We start from the raw sequence: 17,737 nt of genomic DNA on the forward strand, positions 1-17,737 counted from the left end.
GTACAGTTTGAAGGGAATTTCCAATTTTTATGAAATACTTTTTCTTAGTTCTCATTTCATTTGCTTTTATTTGCTGTCAGTCGATAATATGTGTAAGTAGTGGTCTAATTTGAAAACTCTATTTGATACGCTGAAATGAACTGACAATTCAGTTTTGAAGGGGTGTTGTAATCGGTCTACTTTCGAGTTGCGTTGTATCTGTCGGAGTTGAACGATTTTGTACTGCAAGTTGCAACCGTTATACATGTACATCATTCATGACCAAACAAAATGTATTAAATATTTATTTACTAGTAATACACCGTCATTGACAGAAAATATGTGGAAGGCATTAGCCTTAAGTGTGAGCAAAGCATTTCGTAGGTTCCTGTTAAATTAAGTGGATTTACATCATTCATGACCAAACAAAATGTATTAAATATTTATTTACTAGTAATACACCGTCATTGACAGAAAATATGTGGAAGGCATTAGCCTTAAGTGTGAGCAAAGCATTTCGTAGGTTCCTGTTAAATTAAGTGGATTTCATGTTATACTGGGGTACCCCCATTCCGTTGGTCAAAATAATATACTTCTGATCGAGTTACCGATTTGACCAGACGTTGCTAATATTATTTATAAAAGTAAAATTTGCACATTCTACTTTTCACTTCTGTAAATTATGTTATGTGCATGTCTTTATTTAATTATTACACCAGTGACTGAAAATCGAATGTCAATCATTCGAAATTGAAATTGATTAAGAATTGGAATCATTTAGAATATTTTAGATTACTTAAAATTGATATACTAGGTGATATCAATCATTAGATTGTTGAAACTTATTAATTGATAAATATTTAAATATTCTTATATAAGTATTTCATATACCATTTTTGGCTTTCCATAGTTACTTCATATGACACATGATGTATTTTGGTCACATGATTGTTGTTTGGAAAGCTTTGTAAATGGCAGATGATAAATCAATATTGAATGATTGGTTTCATGCGTATTTTCTACACTTCTGAATGGGATTCAATAATATGGCATACAGAGGTTTTGGAAAAGTTGCAAATACTCTATGTTCAGCTTAAAACTTGAAAATTACCTGGAATACCGGCAATCTGATCTTAGTTGTTGTTTTCATGAAACAGGCCGGGTTCAGTGTCGGCAACCTCTGACCTCTGACCCAAGCACGTGCAATCAGTTCCGTACAAAAAGGAATATTAATAATACATCGTAACTAGGTATATATATCGGAAAGAGGGTGCAGCAGTATAATCCCTTTTGGGATTCAGCGCTGGAGATATTTTTTATTTTGACCACCATTGGTTGTGGTCAAAACAAAAAATATCTCCAGTGCTGAATCCCATAAGGATTTCATGTCATTAACCACTTCTTATAGATTTGATTTATGATATTTTCATCTGTGAGAGCTGGCAAAAGATATTCCAAATATTTGTAATTTTATCGGTAAAAAAATTCAGGTGCTGGAAGAATGCCTGGTTTTATCACGACTGGAAGAAGATCTTGTGAAAAAATCCAAGGAGTTCAAATTACATGTACATATTATGTACATCTTTGAAACATTTGTTTAGTGGGTATTTTGTCTGTATTTTATAACCTTGATAGATAGAGATGTAGTGTTTTGCCTTGACAAAAGTTTATCTGGTGGTGTATATGTATGAAAAATTTTTAATCTAATTTCTATACATGTAAGAGCAAGCTTGCTCGCTTATGACTTATTATTGTGACGTCCCCAATATTACATTGTTTTGAAGTTGCCATAATGTCTCCTGCTGCATGTCAAAGACATTGTTTTTCTTGCTTTAAATGTCTATTTGTTTTACATTTTTGTTGCAGTATTAAGACAAAAAACAGTGCATTGACTTGACAAAAACTTTGATTTACTATTCAGCTCAAACCAATGAAAATGCACATCCATTGTTCTAGGCCTCATCTGTATATCAGCTTTGCAATTTATAAATCACCTTATGTAGCAAATTTGACATGTTATGAATCAGATGAAATATGAAATGTTTTCATAGAAACTATGTTTACCAATGAATACAGTCTTCGAATTTAGGCGATAGCCTGATGCCCAAGGCATGTAAAATACAATTCAGCCCTGTCAATTGTCCGTGAGTGCACGCTCGCCGTGCGTGTGTGACAAATTAGGTGTTGATTTTACTTTTTCCTTTAGCATCTCAGTGAAAGTCCAGAAACTATTTTATCCAAGTACAATTTATTTTATTTTCATCTTTGTGCCAAGTTTGTGAATTTGTTTACGCTACATGTCTGGATATATGCATCATTGAAATGAATGTTACGAACCGGGAACCTTTCGTAATTAAGTGTGATCACATAAACATTTGAAATAATGATAAATTTGTATGTATATTTATAGAAAAAAAAACAGACATGACCACATGTGAAAATGAGCTTTCTACAATTTGTAGAAGGTGCTAAACTGGGTAAAAAACTTAAAGTAAATAAAACAGAAGAAGAAAAGAAAAATTATGAAAAAGAGTATGGAGAAAATTGTCAAAGGACATTCCAAGTTAAGTGGAGTGCAACACAAGAATGGCTTGTCTACAATAAAGATGAAAATAAAATGTATTGTGAATGCTGCAAAGCAGACAACTGCGACTGTATTTATAAAGGGAACCAATAATTTCAAGCTTGAAGCTATTAAACAACACAAGTCTAGCTACATGCTTGATTTGAAAAAAAAAACAGAAATGTTTGTTTTATTTTATATTGCTTTAAAAGTTACTTAAAAATTTTGGGCCTGTAGATTTACATTCGGGCCTGTAAAAATTTGTTAAGTACAGACCCAATGGGCCTGTGCTCCAAAAAGTTAAGTGTGAAGACTGTGAATAGACTTCAATATTGTGATGGAGCTTGTTATGATATAGATGTACAAATGTAGAATTGGAGTTCATACCCCAAGTTTCTCCTACAACGTGAGGTTTTAATTCTGTTCCTCCATAATCCAACATCTTTCTTCCGAGTGCCATATTGCAAACTGCACATTCCGGACTTACTAAAAACAATTATACTTAAAGCTTTAACATTGTACTGTTTCTTAACCTTCACACACAAAAAAAGTGATAAAATTAATGAAAGACATTTGCCCCACCTGATCAGAAAATCTCGATGAAAGCAATAAAATTAACTTTATGTTCAGTTTTTAGCATTTTGAATTGGTACATCCATATGATAAAATTCCACATCTTAAGATGCAACATGAAACTTATGAAATTAACCATTAAATTTGCATTAACTAATTGAATTGAATTAAAATTTGATTTTATCAAAACTATTTTGTGCTCTTTAAAGTAAGTAATCTTTCTTAAAGTGGCTGTCGATTTGAAAGATGTCATAATTGTTTCTTTTGATTTTACAAAATCTAGGATTTTTATCACTTGCTTACCAGTACATGTACAATGTAGGTTAAACTTCCCATTTGTAGATGAAAGACCTGACATATTTTAATCACTTGTTTAGAGATTCCACATACTTTGTAAGAAATAATTCCAAATCATCTTCCAAATATACAGGGAAGATGTTTACAAAATGCTGGAATTTTTAATTGACAACATATTTGTCCAGTGTGGTGGACGTCTTTTTCAACAAACGATCAGCATTCCAATGGGAACAAATTGTGCTCCTTTACTTGCTGACCTATTCCTTCACTTTTATGAGGCTGACTTTATAGCTGATCTGCGAAAGAAAGAATATCGTATAGCTAAATCCTTTAATCTCGGTTTCCGCCATATAGATGACATATTATCTTTAAACAATCCTAATTTTGGGGATTTGATACATTGCATCTACCCCAAAGAACTTGAGATAAAGGATACTACAGACACTGTGAAGTCGGCCTCATATCTTGACCTACACTTAGAAATCGATGGTAAAGGAAAACTATTAACCAAACTTTACGACAAGAGTGATGACTTTTCAGTCAGAATTGTCAACTTTCCTTTCATCTGTGGCAACATCCCTTCAGCACCTGCGTATGGAGTGTTCATATCACAACTCATACATTATGCCAGAGCTTGCCGAAACTATGCAGATTTTTTGTATCGCGCTAGAACTCTAACAAATAGGCTTCTGGAACAGGGTTATGTTGCTACAAGATTGAAGTGATCACTACAGAAGTTTTATGGTCGTCATCATGAACTCGTGGATCGTTATGGTGTATCCATCAGCACCATGAAAACTGATCTATTCAACAGGTTATAGTTTTCCTTTCCTCGTTTGTCTACCCCGGACTTGACTTTTTATGAGCAACTCAGCGGGTGTTTCTAGAAAAGCAGAGGACACTTACCCTACTGGTGCACCTGGTCCATGCTCCCAGTTTTTAGTGGAGTACGAGTTGCTCATTTGCTTTTGTTACTTTGTATGTATGATTTTAGTTACTTTATGTTCTTTGTTGTGTATGTCTGTTTTCCATGTCTGGTCTTTGTCCCTGGATTACATTTCTTTTAATTGCCACTATAACATTGGTTCCCTTGATTACTCTAGTGAAATAGAAAACCTAATATACTTACATCTTAGCACACATGCACTTCTAATTATTTATTATCTCTGAACAATTTAATTATTGAGTTATGTTGATTAATTAGTTAACTTCAAAAACCAGCAGTTAGTATCATTTCCCATGGAGGAAAATTCCGTCAATGTTCAAAAATACTGTTTTTAGTGGCGAAAATGATCTCCCAATTCTAGAGGTGTATATGTATAGTATCTCATGTAATAATAGTCAATAATTCAGTCAGCATAACATGGTCCCTAATTATGCTAATTTTATTTTGCTGCATATACATGTAGCTGAAAAAAGACGAAAAAAAATGACATTTTTCCCACTGAAAGAAAAATAAGCATCTAAAGAAATGCTTGCTGCATATGTACATGCATATTACATCATTTGCCTCTTTGAATTGCCGTGTAATAAAATATGTTCACGAGCTGAATACTCTTATTGAACTTCTGTTCACTTCTCTTTCAATTCTTCTTGAAAGAGAAATCAGTTCTTCCTGTTTTTCTCAAATAGCTCAAACCATGATTGTATCAGCAGATAGGGAAATGAATCAGGATAGGTCTGGCAGAAGATATAAAGCATTTAAGTGTAGTATTCTGAGTTTTACCAAAAAATCCTTTTTGTATGACACATACTTCCGATCTTAACCTGACATGCATGTATAATTATGTCAGTTTACAAAATGCATACATTGTATGGATATATCACAAGGGGAAAGTCAACTTGAAAATACAATGATTGAAATCCTAAATTTACAAAAAAAAATCCTATGAAATACACTTGGAAAGGTTCAGAGATTTTTTATTTACAACTGAATGGATATTAAGTAATGATAATGCAAAGGTTTATTTGAAATTACAAAATGTAAGTAAAGTAAGATACAGATGTAAATAAGACATCCTTGGTTTAATTTTTACTGTACTAATGAATTGATTCAGTTTATCAAATTAAATGTATATCTGTTTTAGGACTATAACAACAAGTATGGGCAATGTTCTATCCTATACAAAGGTACTTAAATCATAGCTTTTTACACTAATCCAGCAGCTTTACATTTCGGATCCATACTCAGCAATGAGGTATTTATGCAAAAAACATGTATAAAAATATGTACAATACTTTTTACATAACAGCTGCTTTATCAGTTTGTACACTGATAGGATAATAGACTTACACTTATAGACCATATGTTTTGATTACATCCAGGTAGGACTAGACCCATAATCATATTGTCGTTATTAGACCCTATTTCAATCCAGATTTTTATCAAGGAGCAGTGTATGAAAGAAAAATAGGGTTCAATTCAGGTTTTGTAGTTACATTATAAGTTGAAAGTAAGAAAGTTAAGTTTCAGACTTAAAATGGAAATCATTATTTCACACACACAAATGCTACCTAGTTAGTTTTTGTCCTATGTGCCTCGGGTGCAACAAGGATTAAATGATTTACGTTAGGTAGGGACAAATGCTACCATCGCATTTCCATTTTTTTTTTTTTTTTTATTTTAGAGACATTGGAAGTGCCATTGGAAGTTACATGCTGTAACTGCTTCTGTATGCCCAATAACATTATTAAGAATTCCATTGTTTTTTTTTTTTTGGTACGTACATGTACTTGACTAAGTTTTTGTTAAGTACAAATGTAATAAATGATGCTATTGGAAAAACTAGGTGAAGCAGTGTTGAAATCTTTCCATATAATTCTAGAACTAAAACTGTTCCACTATATTGATTTCTTTTAAATTATATCAGACAACTGGCCATCTTGGACCATTGTTACCACAATTTGACATGTCTGTAGTAGATAATTTTTTTTGCATGTTAAATATGTCTCAGTGTGATCATATTCAGAGCAAAATACAACTTAAAATGCTGTTTAGAATAGAATAAAAATAAATTTGTGCATATGAACAGATAATTTTGATCCCTCAAATTTAATGAGAGTTATGGTCCTTTAAAAATTAGTTTCTCTTCTGTAACATCTTTGCAGTTAAATCCCTCCCATCACAAAGGTGGCTAATTTGTTTTATTTGTATCTTCAGTACATGAAAATCTCCAACCCAACACCAACTCATCCTTCATTGGGGCTGTGGTGTTCATTTTAGAATACCCCCACTTGCACAAACTGACATGAAACTAAAAAGCAGTATTTCTTTGAAAGTTAATGAACACTTGTAGATGCATATACATATTGATGATATAGTTTAATCTTTTTCAGTCTAAAATGAGTGGTGAAGAAGAAGGTGAGAAATTTCATAAGTACTAAATGCATGAGCTTAGTCATTTTATACTGGTAGGATTGTGAAAATATAAACAAGGAATATTAAATTTTTAAATATTTTGAATATTTTAGGAAAAAAAAGTCTTGCAGAAGTACATATTTTGCAGTGGGTATCAGTTTGATGCAATTAAAATGATTGAATAGTTTTATTTTCTTGCAATTTAGACATTCCATTATTGTAGTATACTTGACAACATAATCGAAAAATTATTTAATTAGTGATATGAAATAGAATTAATCAACAAATGTTATCAGATTAATATATGAAGTAAGAATACTTTCTAGTGTCATAGTACTTTATATTCTATAACCCATTTACTTGGTACTAATATAAATTTCATCCCATTTCAGAAGATTATGATTTCCCCAAAACCTTGAGGGACTTTGGGTACCACTTCAATAAAGGTATGTTAGTACTTTTACAATACTGCAATGTCACAATGCTATTTTCTATTATGATGTCAAATCTTACAACTAATTTTACAATTAAGACATTTTGTGAAAAAAAAAACCAACTTGTATCTGTAAAATACATGTTCAAGACTAGTCTGGTACTGACTTATAAAATATATTTGATCAAACAGTTCCTCATAAAACGTTATGTGCACTTTCTATTAGATTAGTTTGAATATCCACTGAAAAAAAATTTGAGGGGAAATTCATTAAATATACATTCTATCAGTAAATTTAGATGAATGATTGATATGTGAATCATTTTCTGATGAATGTGATCAGAAATGTGATTGTAAAGATCCTGTTTAGTTTGTTTTTTCCACAATCAAATGACCAAGTTTTCTAACTAAAGTTAAAATTTAAAATGCATAAAAACATGAAAAGTAATGAATTCTCTATGTCCAAATATAGTAGCAAGGTTGGAATTTCTTATGATAGAGTCTATATCAAATTCCAGAAAACATAAAGATATGAAAAAAACATACTGTGAAAGTACTTTAATTCATGGATAACAATTTCTGTGGATTAGAAAAAAACACAAGTTTGTGGATTGTTGAATTTGTGGTTTTGAGGTTTTCAGTATTTACTTCAGTGGACATCTCCTTTTTGTTGGGCATCAAATTTTCGTGGTTTGGCCTATTAATGAAAACCAAGAAAATTGGTACCCCACGAACAATAATACTTTCACAGTAAGTTACGACTTTAAACATTCCACTCTCTTTGGACTTACAAAGTTTTATATTTTATTATTTTAGATGGTCAGCTTAGAGATCTCCAAACAGACAAAGGTTTTAATTTTGTTGAGAAAGAAGACAATCACAGATACAATCAGAAAAGATATGAAGCTATTGGTGATGTATGTGTTCTAATGATGTTCCAAATAATTAAAACAAATATATTTGAAAAAATATCTTCTTACTGATATTCAGCTAAAATTGGTGTAGAGTGTCAATTAACTTTTGTGCAGTAAGTAACTTTCTTATACACTTCAGCATAAAAAAAAAATGTTTCGTATCTTAAGTTGACAGCTGAAGGATGACCTCATTTTTTATTTTGATGTAGTATACACCTTATTAGTACTTGTGTGGTTGTGTCATGAATATTTCCCTACATTTGTACGTAACTAACAAACTGTTCTTTTCTTGTTTGGAAGCTTGACATATGTTTTATACTTTTTCAGATTATTACAGAACATGTATATCAACTACTTGAAGAAGAAGGTCTTGACAGAGTCGTCATTCCTGTAAGATTTTATATTCACTGGAATAATGTTAGCTATTTTAAAAAAAAAAAAAGAAATTGGATTTAGTTGTATGATGACAATTTTGTCAAAGTATTACTGGTATTTTAGTGTTTGTTTATCTAACATGAAAATAGGAAAAAATAGTACACCATAAAAATTGTTTGTTTACGCTATATGGTATTTGTTCTTCAGATTTGTCACTCATAAAATTTCTTGAAATCCCACTAATGGAAACAAAAAAATGCAAAAAAAAAAAAAATTAAAATTGACATCAATGCACTTAGACTCAGCTGTAAGACACACTAAACCTCCTAATAAGGATTGAACTTAGTTGATTAAAGGGATAACATTTATTCCTTCAATTATATCATTACTCGCTCTTCTTCCTTACACTTTTGATGCCATATGTTATACTTGTGTACTATGATTTACTTTTGTAGGTTGATGCTGAAGAAGGTGAGCCCACATCATTTTTCTTCCAATCAAAAGATGCACAGACAAATACAGACAAGTTACTGATCCTTATTCATGGGTCGGGACCTGTAAAAGCAGGTCAGTGGGCCAGGAGGTAATCTATGTTAGTGTATACTATCTATCTTTGAGGAAACGGAATCTCCTTAACAAAATGTATTAAAGTTCAAATCATTATTTTGGAAGGCTTTCTGTTTCAGTAACATCTTCGTACACAATTTGAAACTGCTACTGTAATAAAAGGTAAACCTTTATTCTTTACTTCAGGCTGATCATGAACGATTGTTTGGACAGTGGTACCCAGCTTCCATATATTAAATGGGCAATAAAGAATGGATATGGAGTTATTGTGGCCAATACTAACATTAACTATATCAAAGAAAATGGTTCAAGAACCCCAATTAGAGTATGTAAAACTACTTTCATTTGTATTCTATTTTCAAGCTTCAATATTTCTAGTTCTTTTTTTTCGAATAAGATACTTCACATTAATTTTGAAATTTGAACATGCATCTATCAGTGTTCAAGAAACATTTAGGTCAATGTTGCTTTCTGATTGTATGTTTTCAATGACACTTATTTAAATTAGATACATTTCCTTACATATTTCTTTCTATCACAGGGGAGCAGAAGTCCAGAGAAGCACACTGTTTATCTGTGGGAGAAGTTTGTACAACCGGCTCAGGCAAAAAATATTGCCATAGTTGCACATAGTTATGGAGGTGTTTGCACACTGAATCTGGTAATAAATGTTTGACTTAATATGAACTTCATCTTATATTTTTTTTAGGGAAAAGAATCCTTTATATGATTTGTTAGGTAGAGCATTTTATTATGTTTGCGGTGTGAAAACCATTTGGATATAAAATGTTTTGAAATATTGTAATGTATTGAAATCATAACTAATGTGGAAAAAAGGGTTTTTGACTACGTGCTAGGAAGAGAAAAGGGCTTGATATTACAGTAGTAAGTTGAAAACATGGGTTAACTTCAATTATTAAGATGCAAATTAATAGACACTCTCAAGTAGCCTATTTATAACCCCCCCCCCCCAACACTAACGAAGGTTGGGGAGTATATAGGTTTCACCCTGTACGTCTGTCCGTCTGTCTGAACTATTTTCTAAGCAGCTTGCAGCATTGTTATGAAACTTTGTGAGATGTGATATAAGATGGATATGTTTATACTGTAAGGAATTTATGTTTGGACAAATATTGTAAAAATGGTGGCAGTTGAACTTAGGCCTTTTCAGCAGAACTTGGTCTGATGCATTGTCCACAATTCCTCCTTAACGACTTGCAGGATAGTTATGAAACTTTATGGGATATTAGATTACCATATGGAGATGTGCATATTGTCAGGAGTTTGTGTTTGGACAAACAATGTAGGAATGATGGCTGTCAGACTAAAGCTTTATTCAGCAAACTTGGTTTGATGCATTGTCCACAACTCCTTAACGACTTGCAGGATTGTTATGAAACTTTATGGGGTATTACATTACCATATGGAGATGTTCATATTGTCAGGTATTTATGTTTGGACAAAAATTGTAGTAATGATGGCTGTTGGAACTAAAGCTTTATTCAGCAAAACTTGGTCCACAACTCCTCAACCAGGTTTGTTATGAAACTAAATGGGGTCTTAAATTGTGATATAGAGATGTGCATATTGACATGGAATTAGTCAGATTCCTGTCCTTTCCTTCAAAATTATCAACGACTAGCCTGAAAATAGAGGACTATATAGGATTTAACTACCCCAAAACAAGAAAAGTACACATCATTTCACAAGCCCAAATCATTTTTTATGTCCCCATTGGTCTCCAAATGTACAGAGTTCAACAGGCTGCAGGGGGAAATAGTCCTGCTAGGAGCAATGTCTAGTTTATCTTATAAATGGTAGAGAATAATCATTAAATATTAAAAAGACAATATCTCTTTTTTTTTTTACATAAAAGGTTGACAGTTATATTGATGAGTTTGAGAAGAGAGTATTTGCCATAGCCTTTACAGATTCAGTCCATAGTTTTCGTCATCAAGAAGCTGGGGAAGCTGTAATAAAGTTCTTTGAAGAGGTAATCCTTCTTTATAGACAAATCTACTATCCTTGTTAAATGTTAAAACTGCAGAAATCTACAATGTTAAAGACATTTAGCAAATATAAAGAAAGCAAAGGTGGGTCCAGAAATCTGAAAAAGTAGGGGCTACTCCAGTGATATCGGATGTTTTCTATATAATCAACCATTTTGAGCACAAGGGGGCCTGGCCCTCTTCCTCCATTGCATCCACTTATGGGACGTTAGGGAATTGTTACAAAACACAAAAAAATGTTTGTAACAACTTTTTACTGGATAATGAATGAGCATTCTGAAATTCTAATCATGTTACTAATTGAATGTTTAAAATTAAATCATAATCAAATTTAAGTTATACCCCTTAACTAAGATGTATAGAAATCATCCTAACCCCTCAATAGATTGAATAAAATAGTATAGGGCATTTAGACATGTGGAAGTGCATGAATGAAGATAATTAATATCGGGTCATTGCAAGGGGAGATTACCTAACTGAAGGATTCAACATGACTTTAACCCACTTGAAGTAGGGGTATATAATTTGTAAGCTTTCTCGTGTCATTTCTAGATGGTTGTTGTAACTGTGTTATGTTCCATGTAGAAATGTATTTCTACTTTCAGAGAGCTGTAAATTGGGCATCTGCCTATGACAAACTAGATACAAAACTTACTGTAAGGATGGATCCAACTCCCACAGTATCTGCTGGTAAGATTATTTCCTTGTACCTGCCTTACCTGAACCCTGTATGTCTTCAGTACCTGTCTTGACTGAAGTCCTCATGTTATATTAGTTTTATGTAAGGTGAGACACACATCTGCCTTAAAGTAATCAAAATCTGAAGCCCCAAAGAAGATTAATTTTAAACAGGTTAAACTGACGTTCAAAGACTTTGTTACTATTTTTGGTAATGACATTTGTGTCTGTCTGTCTTTTTAATAATTTTTTTTTTTTTTTTTTTTTCCAAAACTGAGAGAATTGTTATGTGATGCCAGTTTAATTATTCTGCCCGCAAACAAAGTCTTGGGGTATTTAGGAATCACCCCATCTCCTCTGCTTGTCTGTCCATCTGTCTGTCCTTCTGTCCATATTTATTGTAACGCCTCCTTAACTACTCAAGGAATTTTGATAATGTTTTAAAGGAAGGTTGGGTATCAAAAGTAAATGTGTGTTATGGAATATGATTACTGTCTGGGGACTCCTAAGGGAGATAATCCAAATTAAGGGTTTTCCATGTTAAAACCTTGTAAGCGAAACTGCTCAAGGGATTTTGATGTAATTTTGTAGAAAGGGTGGATATTATATGTAGATGTGCATGAAGGAATATAATTATTGTAGGATGATTCCAAAGGGAGATAATCCAAATTAAGGTTTCGCATGTTAAAGTCTCACCAATTCCTGGTCAACCCTTATATAGTACAAAAAACACACTGAATCTAGGTCTATGCCTTGTAAAAGCATAATCTGTGTTTATGATGATCAAAAGTAGTCAAAGCTGAGAATGTGTACTTTAACATCATTGTTTACTTGTGTGAGTAATTTGCCTCCATTATTACAGTTGGCAGAAAAAGTGAAAATGTGGATTTATTCAAGTCAATTTTGTGAAAAATTTCAACAGTCATCGTACCATTAGCATAACGATTTTTAAAGCCTTATTTTCCAAGTTTCATATATTATTTGTCCTGGGAATTCACAGTAAAACTTTTAAAGTTACTTTTTTAACATGTAAAGTAATGGGAACATTAGAAGTGGTCAGTGAGACCTAAAACCTTGTAAATGCTACTCCTTCTTAACTACTCAAGGGATTTTGATGAGATTTTATAGTAATGTTCCGTATCATATGTAGATGTGCTTGAAGGAATATAATTACTGTTGCATGACACCAAAAGTAGATAATCCAAAAAGCGTTCCATATTTAAGTTCATTTGAAGCGGGGGTATTTTAATCATAGTACTTCTAGTTTTAACAGTTTTTCCTATCAGTTGACTTTTAAATATTGCAATCTGAAGTCATATCATTTTGATATAATTTTAATTGTTGCCTATGAGGTTTTGAGCTATGAGTATTTGAATAACAACTTAGTTGATCATACATCACCATGTGTTGTATGTATGATTTCTCAGCTAAGGGGTTGAAGACTTCCCAGAACGTCAACTGTACTCCTCCCTTAAAAGTAAAATCAATAAGAATTACATATGTTATTTTGAACAGAAAGATTTTGGGCCATTCATGTTACAGACTCCATACATATATAGGATGTCACTGATGCTCTGTCCCTATAATCTTTGATGATTCACAACTGCTGTATTTTCATGTTACTAGTCTTTTTAAACCAGCCACTGCAAATATTTTTCCAGTGTACAGTTATGTTGTTTCTTTAAATAAATAAAGCACTAGTCTATAGAGGCAAGAAAACATGAAATGAAAACTGTAGTTACTTAAATAGGTAAGTAGATAATAAATATATGTAGAAAAAAAGGGCAGATGTGGTGAAACACAACAAATGCACCATCATATTTCTTTTATAAAAATAGTGAATACTTACAGAGATCACCAAAAAGTCTTCAGTAAGTGTAAACACTTAAAGAGTATCTATTTATAAGCAAGCTCATTTTTTATTATATATTTTAGGCACAGATAAACATGAGTATACATCCTTCTCCAGCATGTTTTCCATTTTTAAATATTTAACACGGAAGTATTCAGAATTCACTGGAACACCATTGCCAGAGGGATATGATGTAGAGGAAGCTGTAGAAGCTAAAGAAGAGATTAAAGAAGATAATAAAGATGAAACTAAACAACAAAATTCTAAGTTCAAAAATGAGGACAAAATGACACATGAAGATGGTGAATGTGACAAACCAATGTCCAAAGATGTAGAAAAACAACCAATGTCTCAGGACATTTCAGACTCACAAGGTACAAGTAAAGATACTCCAATGTCACAGGATGTTATTGAAGAATCACAAATGTCACAAGATGTCAAAGAAGAATCACAAATGTCACAGGATGCACAAACTACAGACAGCACTGTCAAATCAGAATTATAGTTTAAAGATACAGCATTTATATAAAAAAAAAATTAAATTGATACATGATTTATTTGATCATCATAAATGTAATTTATATTTTATGACCATTTATGTTATTCAGAGCAGTACATTTTTTATTTATTTTCCATGATGTGTACTATGATACATATTTGGTCTGGCTTGGTGAAAAAGCATTTTCGAGCACATATTTTTATGCTTTGTTTTATATAGGGAAAAGGGAAATCAGAGCATTTTTATACAACCTATTTTTGTTTAAAATCTTTTGTATAATGGTATGGCATCAATGTTTGTGTTTTTGTCCATTGACAATAGATTTCATACAATAACTTAAATATAAGTGTGTGGATCTGAATAAAATTTTAACACAAGGTATGATACCACAAAGTGAGGGTTTTGGAGATAATGACCATTACAATTTCATAATAAAAAGGAGTCTACAATTAACTTTTCAACAAAAAATGACTTTATTGAGGTTTTTGCTTAGATTTTGGATTTTTTACCTTAATAGGTAAATGCCTAATTTCATCTTTTTAAGTCCAATGACCACATGAAACCTTAGCTGTGTAAACAACTAATCCCAATCAAATTTTAGATTTGTATCCAATATAAATATATTGTCCATCATTGCCCTATACAGAGACATACAATTAAAGAGATAAGAGACTCGTTAATATCCAGTTTATCGATAGTATTGTCGCACGGTGGACGACGAGATTTTCTTACCTTTCCACTTATTTATTAAACTTCATTTTAACCTTTTGATGAAATAGCCTGAAATAAATTGTAGCAGCCAGCTAGAAGATGTTAAAATGGGAAACTGAAGATTTTATTTAATTATCTTTAAAAACAAAATAGTTATAATAGAGGACTGGGAAAATAATGAATTTAATTTGAATTATTTTCATTTTTGTAAAAATCTGAGTGTAGATAACTTTTTTTCAATACTTTTTTGTTTGATTTGGTAGAAAGAAATGTGGTATAAATATGAAGCTAAGATATCTTAGAATGAGAAAGTGAAGGTTTTATTACAATATTCACAGTACTTTTTTTGTTATGGTCATTTGACTTGAAGTTGTTATTGTTGATTAAGTAAGTGTGAGATCTCATTCCCAACCACATGTTAAAATGACATTTCCGTTAGTTACAAATCTCTTTAATTACAGGTCTATGCCCTAACTGTTTTAGAGTTATCTTCTGTGGTTGTATCAAGCAGCAATCTGCAGAGCATTTTTTCAAAAACTATACGTGTCTCACTAGATATTTAAGTTGGAAAAAATAGTGTATTTTGATATACTCAATACACTTCTGCATCATTCTCATCATTCCATTCAAATTTTTTATTGATATTGTACTTTGTATATGCATAAAAACTGTGTATAACTGTGTATAAAATGTTATTTTTGATGTTGTTAAATATTCATAACACGGAAATTTTATTTTGTGTGGATATTTGTCAAACAACTATTGAAGTTTATTAATTCAAAGAAAAGGTTACAGTGGCATTGTTTGTAAGGCAGTACAACTTTTGTTGATTAGAACTATAAAGTGATCTTTCATTACTTTATACACAAATCCAAACTTGTCATTTTGCTTCAATGACCCAAGATTTGTCTTCAATTATCTTGTTAACTTCAGAGAAACAATGCAATTTGACTCTGTAACTTTTCAATTGAAGGAGAATATCAAAACTACAGGAAAATATATTATTTCCATCAATATTGTCCAGAACTGTGAGTACATCTATTGTAACAATACCAAACAAATGATAGTCAAGAACTTGAAAAGACCAAAATTTGGGAATTGTACATTATACATATTTATTACTATTGATGAACTACTTTACATTATTTACTTTAAATGTTTTTCAGACATAAAAAGTTTCCTTATTATTGGTATTTCAGTAATTGTTAGGCTATTGATTCTTTGTTTAATGCATTTTGCTAACAAGAAATAAATTTTGAAATATCAAGCGGTTGAATTTGATGTTTATATGATGGAAACCATCTCTAAAGAGCATCCTAATTTTTTTTCTGATGAACATTACAAACATACCAAGTTTCAGTTCTTTATCTGATGTACATACATACATACCAAGTTTCAGCTCTTCTTTTTATTTGTATTTGTATTATTTCTATTTTTACCTGTGTCACCAGTGAAAGCAGCTCATGGACTCCCTCTGTCTGTATGCCCTGTCACCCTTACTTTACCTTTTAAATGTAGCTACTGTTACTTATTTATTATTCATATGCATGGGAAACTAAGCCACTTCACATCATACATTATATTTATCCCAAAAGACTGGCAGGTAAGAGTGTAACTTATTATTGGGTTTGTGATCCTTCGTGATCAAAGTACCTTATGCCACCGGTTCATCAGAGGAACTTCCCTACTGTTTCTGAACACTTTTCAAAATATAGTCCATACGCATTTCCTTTAATATCAATTAATATCTCTTTTCAAATCAGTAAATATGTTTAAGGCAATCATTGAGCTTGATAATATTCTATTATCTGAAAATGAATTGAAGATTTGAGGGTCTTCTTTTTTTTTTCTTTTTTTTTTGGCCTGGAAAAATGTTGAGGAAAAAATTTGCATTTAGGAAATTTCGCTTTTTTTTGGTCAAGACATTGGTTTTATTTGATTATAATTACAGTGTAGGAAAAAATTCTTTGTTAAAAATAGTTTTTGAATGTAATTGCAAATTAACTTTTAGGCAGGTTCAAAGATTTGTGAAAATGGTGATCTGAAACAAAATTTGTAAATATGTGGGAATTCAGATACTATTGATCTGCAGATCATATTGCTGTAATCAGTATTAAAAATTAACATTAAAACATTGAAGATTAAAGATCTAAATTATATAGGAAATGCAAATCTATGTTACATTTTTATTTTACATTACATAATCTTTAGAATTGATTGTATATGGTATTTTCACAGAGATCAAAAACCTCCAGTGCTAACAGTTTTTATAGTTATACATTGCAGAGTTGTGAGATTTTGAACCCTGCAGTGGTGGATCAAGATTTTACGAAGGGGAAGAGCTATGGACAGCTAAAGATCTTCAGTGGGTCCAGGACAAAGCCCTGGTAGGGAGTTGTGGAGTAGCAATGGACAGCTTAAGATCTCCAGTGGTTCTGGGACAAAGCCCTGGGCACTTGCATCTTGACAATTTAGGCATGAAGTATTGAAGTAGCCAGACTGTTAATTGTGTTTCTGATGGTTTTGTTTTTTTTAATTTTAAACAAACAAGCAAAAATTGAAGTATAGAATAAAATGAAATGCAAGTTTTTTTAACATGGTTTTGGCCCATCAGTTTCCCTTTTTTTTTTGACACTTTCAGCTTTTGATTCCGCACATCAATCAATCCATTAAAGAGGGGGACTAAGATATGTCTTTTATGTTTTTAAACCCCTCGGCATGAAGTGGCGAGGTGTTAAGTGATACCTACTGAAAAGTTGCATGCCCATCCACCTGTGTGCCCCCAACAGTTTACATATGATAACTTTAGAAGATACTGAAGGATTTTTCTCAAACTTAGTATAGTTACTGAGTTTTATAAAATACAGATGAAGTTGAAATTTCACTTTGATTGGATTATTTACATTAAAGTTTCGGCCATTTTAAGTTG

General features: G+C 31.8%; 1 protein-coding gene across 8 annotated transcripts; it reads left to right on the forward strand.

Moving 5' to 3' along the window:
- The first annotated feature begins 2 nt into the window (after positions 1-2).
- Positions 3-16,075, forward strand: LOC148622480 (cotranscriptional regulator ARB2A-like). Of its 8 annotated transcripts, none has more exons than XM_088572463.1 (13): positions 3-1,579; positions 5,500-5,542; positions 6,040-6,131; positions 6,749-6,773; positions 7,163-7,216; positions 8,020-8,120; positions 8,445-8,507; positions 8,948-9,075; positions 9,246-9,384; positions 9,601-9,720; positions 10,936-11,052; positions 11,674-11,758; positions 13,682-16,075. In XM_088572463.1, the coding sequence occupies exons 3-13, from the start codon at positions 6,087-6,089 to the stop codon at positions 14,101-14,103; spliced, it is 1,299 nt and encodes a 432-aa protein (XP_088428589.1). In that variant the 5' UTR covers positions 3-1,579; positions 5,500-5,542; positions 6,040-6,086; the 3' UTR covers positions 14,104-16,075. The 8 variants fall into 8 exon arrangements, with proteins under 8 accessions (XP_088428589.1, XP_088428586.1, XP_088428591.1 ...); XM_088572460.1 differs by lacking the exon at positions 6,040-6,131 and adding an exon at positions 2,390-2,725 and having other exon boundaries at positions 3-92; XM_088572465.1 differs by having other exon boundaries at positions 3-92; positions 5,500-5,610.
- Positions 16,076-17,737: the final 1,662 nt, after the last annotated feature.

This window comes from Perna viridis, chromosome 3 (genome assembly GCF_037379345.1).
Source record: "Perna viridis isolate PV_CMFRI_1.1 ecotype Kerala chromosome 3, ASM3737934v1, whole genome shotgun sequence".
NCBI classification, from domain to species: domain Eukaryota; kingdom Metazoa; phylum Mollusca; class Bivalvia; order Mytilida; family Mytilidae; genus Perna; species Perna viridis.